Below are 4,410 nucleotides of genomic sequence, written 5' to 3' on the forward strand. Positions count from 1 at the left end.
GAGCGGCTGGGCCCGTGAGCCATGGCCGCTGAGCCTGCGCGTCCGGAGCCTGTGCTCCGCAACGGGAGAGGCCACAGCAGGGAGAGGCCACAGCAGTGGGAGGCCCGCGTACCGCAAAAAAAAAAAAAGGAGGACAACCCTCAAAACTGGTTCTTCTCCAACACTTTTCAGAAAAGGAACTGTGTTGCCTGTTTCATTGACATTTTATTCACTTCCAGGCTGTTTGAGGCCCTTTTGTTTACATGATTGTGTCTATCAATGAGCTTTTGTTGTGTAACTCAAGACCTAAAACTTGGTATGACACCACCGTCATCTGTTTAGGTCATGATTCTGCAGGTCAGCTGGGTGTTTCTCCTGCTGGTGTCTGTCAGGCTCATTCATGCATCTGTGGTCATCTGCCCTTTCATTTGGGGGCTGGTTGGTCTAGAGGGACCTCTGCTAGGATATCTCCTAGCTCTTATCCTGCAGCAAGCCAGCCCAGTCTTCACATGGCAGTGGGTGCCAAGAGCCACAGAGAAAGGGCAAGCCTCAGTGCACTTTTCAAGCCTTTGCTTGTTTCACATTTGATACTATTCATTGGCCAAAGCAAGTCCTGTGGCCAGCCCCAGCGTGAGTGTGCAAGGGCACTATCATAGAGTGTGGACACTGGGGGCAAGTAGATGAGGGAGGATGGGGCATTTGTAGCCATTTTTGAAGTCTGCCACTACGATCTTGCTAATCTGGACCCCAACCTGGTGAGACATGCCCTTCACATACTCATTTCATGGAGCCATGCATATGCACATCCCCATTTTATGGAGTGTGCCACAGGACCCAGAGAGGTGAAGGGTGTTGCCCAGGTCACACAGCAACCTGGCCTGGAAGCTGTCCTGGTGCCAGCCCACTGCCCCGTACCACCTCCCTTAGTCCCCTCTATGGTGATGCTGAGTCAGAGAGAGGATGAAGTACCACCCAGGAGCCACACCTAGCTCCCCCCCACCCCCAGACATCCACCAGCAGAGACACTGAAGACCCTGGTGTCCACCCTCCCCAGATATTGGCCTCTGGGAGCCACCAGTCCCATCCTCCAAGCCCCAGCTGCTCCCCCTTTGGCCCAGCACAGTGGCAGGCTGGTTGTTTCAATCCAGGGTCTTTTAAAAGTCTCGTGCAATTTTTAAAAATTTTAAATGTGAGTAGGTGAGACTGTAATAGTGGAAAAGACAAGTCAACAGTATTTGGAGGCAAATTAAAATTTCTCCTCCCTTTTCCTATGCCCACGGTTCTGCAGTGTTCACCTTGCCTGGCTCGCAGCCCATTTGCCATGCCTCCTGCCCCTGAGTGCCTTGAGGATCTGGAGTTCTATTGCACACATACATCTGCTTTTAAATGCCTCATGTGCTTGTTTCTGTCTCGCCTGCACGGGCCTGAGTGTCAGGGTTTGCAGGAGCAAAAAGATCGGCACCAGGAGATGTGGAAGCCAGTGGGCCCAGTCTGGCCACATGAGCCCTGTGTGCCCAGGAGCCAGTGCTCTGCTGGCTACATTCCCTGTTTCCATGCATCTGAGCCTTGGTGAATCCACCCAGGCATCTGGCCATCCATCAACTAGTCCGTCACTGCATCTACCCTCGTCCTTCCCAGAGACACGTGGCAGTGAAGAACAGCAAAAGAACACCCAAGTCTTTGGAGTGACCACACCATGGTCCTCCCCAGTGACAGATGGCAACAGGCAGGATGTCAACTCGGGCCAAGCTGCACGGAGGGCCAGGAGTGATGACTGTGTGAAAAATTAATACCCCAAGGGAAGGTTAGCACGTTTGGATTCTCCAGTCCTTGTGCTTCTCAGTGGGGGCTCAGAACTGTGTGTAGAAATGATTGACCTTGGATAAGACAGGCACAGCGGATGGCCTATGCCCTCTTTTGTTTCAGATCTTCAAACACAACCCTTGTTTTTTGAAAATGAACAGATGGAATCCTGGCATCTCAAGCCAGAATGGTCCTGGATCATTTGTCCAATTCCCTCCTTGTATAGAGGGGAGACTGGGGCCCAGGACACGAGAATGATTTGGGATTGAGGGAAAGACCTTGGATAGAAAAGACAAATGGCTCTTCCACCTGGAAAGGGGAGGAAGTTGTGGGTTCAGGCCCAGCCTTGTCAGGGAAGCCACAAATCTGGCCGGCCTGGCAGCAGCTCCTGCAGGTGGCTAAGTGGAAGTGGCCACAACCTCTGTACCATCTGCTTGGCACAGGGAAGGGCCTCCTGTGTCTCTTCTCCCAGGTACGGAGCTCCAGCCCAGCTGGCTAGGAGGGGTGAAGAGAGGAGAGGCCTCCATATGTTGCAGGTGAGCAGGGTGGGGCTGGAAACTGCTTCCAGCCTGATTCTATGCAAGTTAGTAGTGATGTCCCCAGGGTTTGGGCAGTACCTGGGGCGTGCACGGTGCTCCTACATTGGCTCCTCTCGGTAACCCTGGAGGGAGCATCCCACTCCCAGGTGAGAAGCCTGGAGTTCATGGGTAGGCTTTCGCCCAGTTACACAGGAGGCCTTCCAACCAGATGAAGACCTTATGACAGACAGATGGGGAGCTGAGCAGGCAGCCCAGGTGAGGAGGATGAAGACACGGTGTTACCGTCCCAGGAGTGGGCCAGAGGCTTGGGTTGGAGGCCACATTGAAGGAGCAGATGGGAGTGACCTCCCAACAGGACAGTGCCTGGGTCACTCCTGGGGAGCCCTGGCCCACCCACCTCCACCAGCCAGTGATTGCTGAGCGCCCCACTGTGACCCCAAGGGCTGGACTGACAGTTTGTGGAAAGGACTCATGCACAGACATCAGGATGCCTCAAGCAGGATGTTTGTGAATGCAAAACTGTGCAGTTCAGGCAGGAGTTGGAGGGGCTGGAGTTGTGTGCAACCACGGAGTCTCTCTGGAGGAGTGGGGAGCTGGGCCTTAAACACTGAGGCCACTTTGCAGCGTAGTCTTGCGGGTGGGGGTGGAGAGGGAGCATATTGTCTTCCTATTCAACTAAAATAATGTTTGGATTTTGGATCTACTATCTAGCGCATGCCCTTCAGGCAGGGGCACCCCTGTGTCTGACCACGGTGAGCTCCTGTGCGGTTGGTAAATAGGAAGCGAGCACAGAGCAGCTGCGTGCCAGCTGAGTACCAGCTGGGTGCTGCCATCAAGAGCCCAGCCGGGGGAGGGCTCATCCTCCCCGGTCTGTGCATAGACCGCTGGGTTCTGGTGAATCAGGTGTTAACCCTGTCCCTCTCTTGTCCCCTGCAGGCACCGGCCCTAACTACACCACAGACCCACTCCTGTCCCTGCTCCTGTTAGCTGTACATAAGTTCCTCCGCCTGCTGGTGGGCCCCTGACAGACTCGCCGTCCTGCACTCCTGAGTGGGCCTGCGTGGCTGCCCAGTCCCTGGGTGAGGACTGCATCGCCAGACAGACGCAGACAGACTCAGAGAAGCATGACCAAGTCCACGTGGAGAATAAATAAATCATATTTTTGGAGAAGTTACACAAATGTAGACCACCTAAAATAATGCATCTAGTTTCCAAATAAGATGGAGTTTGGACCATGCAGTATGCATGGGATCAATGATTTCTCTATTTTAATGTATTTTTCTTTTCTAAACTTTTCCTCCAAGTCTTCATTTTGCACGAACTGTTGAGCAGTTATCTTTAGGATACTATGTAAAAATGTTGGGTTAAAGCCTTTCTGACAAAGGAAAATATTTTTAGTAGATTATTGTGTTTAGGAAATTTTTAATTTACTTTTTCCTTTGGGGGCTTTTCTCTTTTTTTATTAAAGTAAATTATTTCTTTTGAGACATTTTGATTAAAAAAAAGATACATCTTATCATAATTAAAATTCACTGTCAATAATATTTATTTTTAAATAAAGATTGGAAACAAGGTCAGACACTTGTTTATAAACTGTATTGTATAATGCTGAATAACAGTTGAATAAAAAACAACTTTGAAATAACCTTTCTACAGACATGTATGAATGTTAAGCCTTGGTGCCCAAAGCAGCCCGAATGCTGAATGCCATGACCTCATGGTCTCTGATGCCAGCTGCACCCTTGGCTGTCTGTGGCCCAGCCTGGAGGACAGCTCAGGGCACGCGGCCAAGGCCACACTGAGTAGACTGGAGTGCTTGCCCAGCCTCTGCTAGGCACAGGGAACCTCATGGAACCGGGAGTGAAAGGCACCCCCAGCCTGGGTCCTGAAGGAAAGCAGTTCCCGGGAAGAGGTGTGATATAGATCAAGAACCATTTTTTTTCCCTTTTGGCTTAACTCTTTGTGCAAATGCATTTGCCCACTTAGAGATTATGCACCCAGGTGTGATTACGGTTGTTGGACTCACTGCTAGTTTGAGGAGAGAATCTGGGGAGAAGGTGGGGCATTCCACACTCTTTCTTCATGCATC

The 4,410-nt window shown here is 51.3% G+C and overlaps 1 protein-coding gene across 1 annotated transcript in view; it reads left to right on the forward strand.

Moving 5' to 3' along the window:
• VSTM2B (V-set and transmembrane domain containing 2B) overlaps positions 1-3,727 on the forward strand; it is a 26,175-nt gene extending 22,448 nt beyond the window's left edge. Inside the window, exon 5 of the mRNA XM_007470925.1 lies at positions 3,258-3,727. Within this exon, the coding sequence (XP_007470987.1) occupies positions 3,258-3,346 (89 nt within the window). The 3' untranslated portion in view covers positions 3,347-3,727. The remainder of the gene's footprint in view (positions 1-3,257) is intronic.
• The last annotated feature ends 683 nt before the right edge of the window (positions 3,728-4,410 follow it).

This window comes from Lipotes vexillifer, unplaced genomic scaffold, assembly GCF_000442215.2.
Source record: "Lipotes vexillifer unplaced genomic scaffold, Lipotes_vexillifer_v1.1 scaffold182, whole genome shotgun sequence".
Lineage (NCBI taxonomy): Eukaryota > Metazoa > Chordata > Mammalia > Artiodactyla > Lipotidae > Lipotes > Lipotes vexillifer.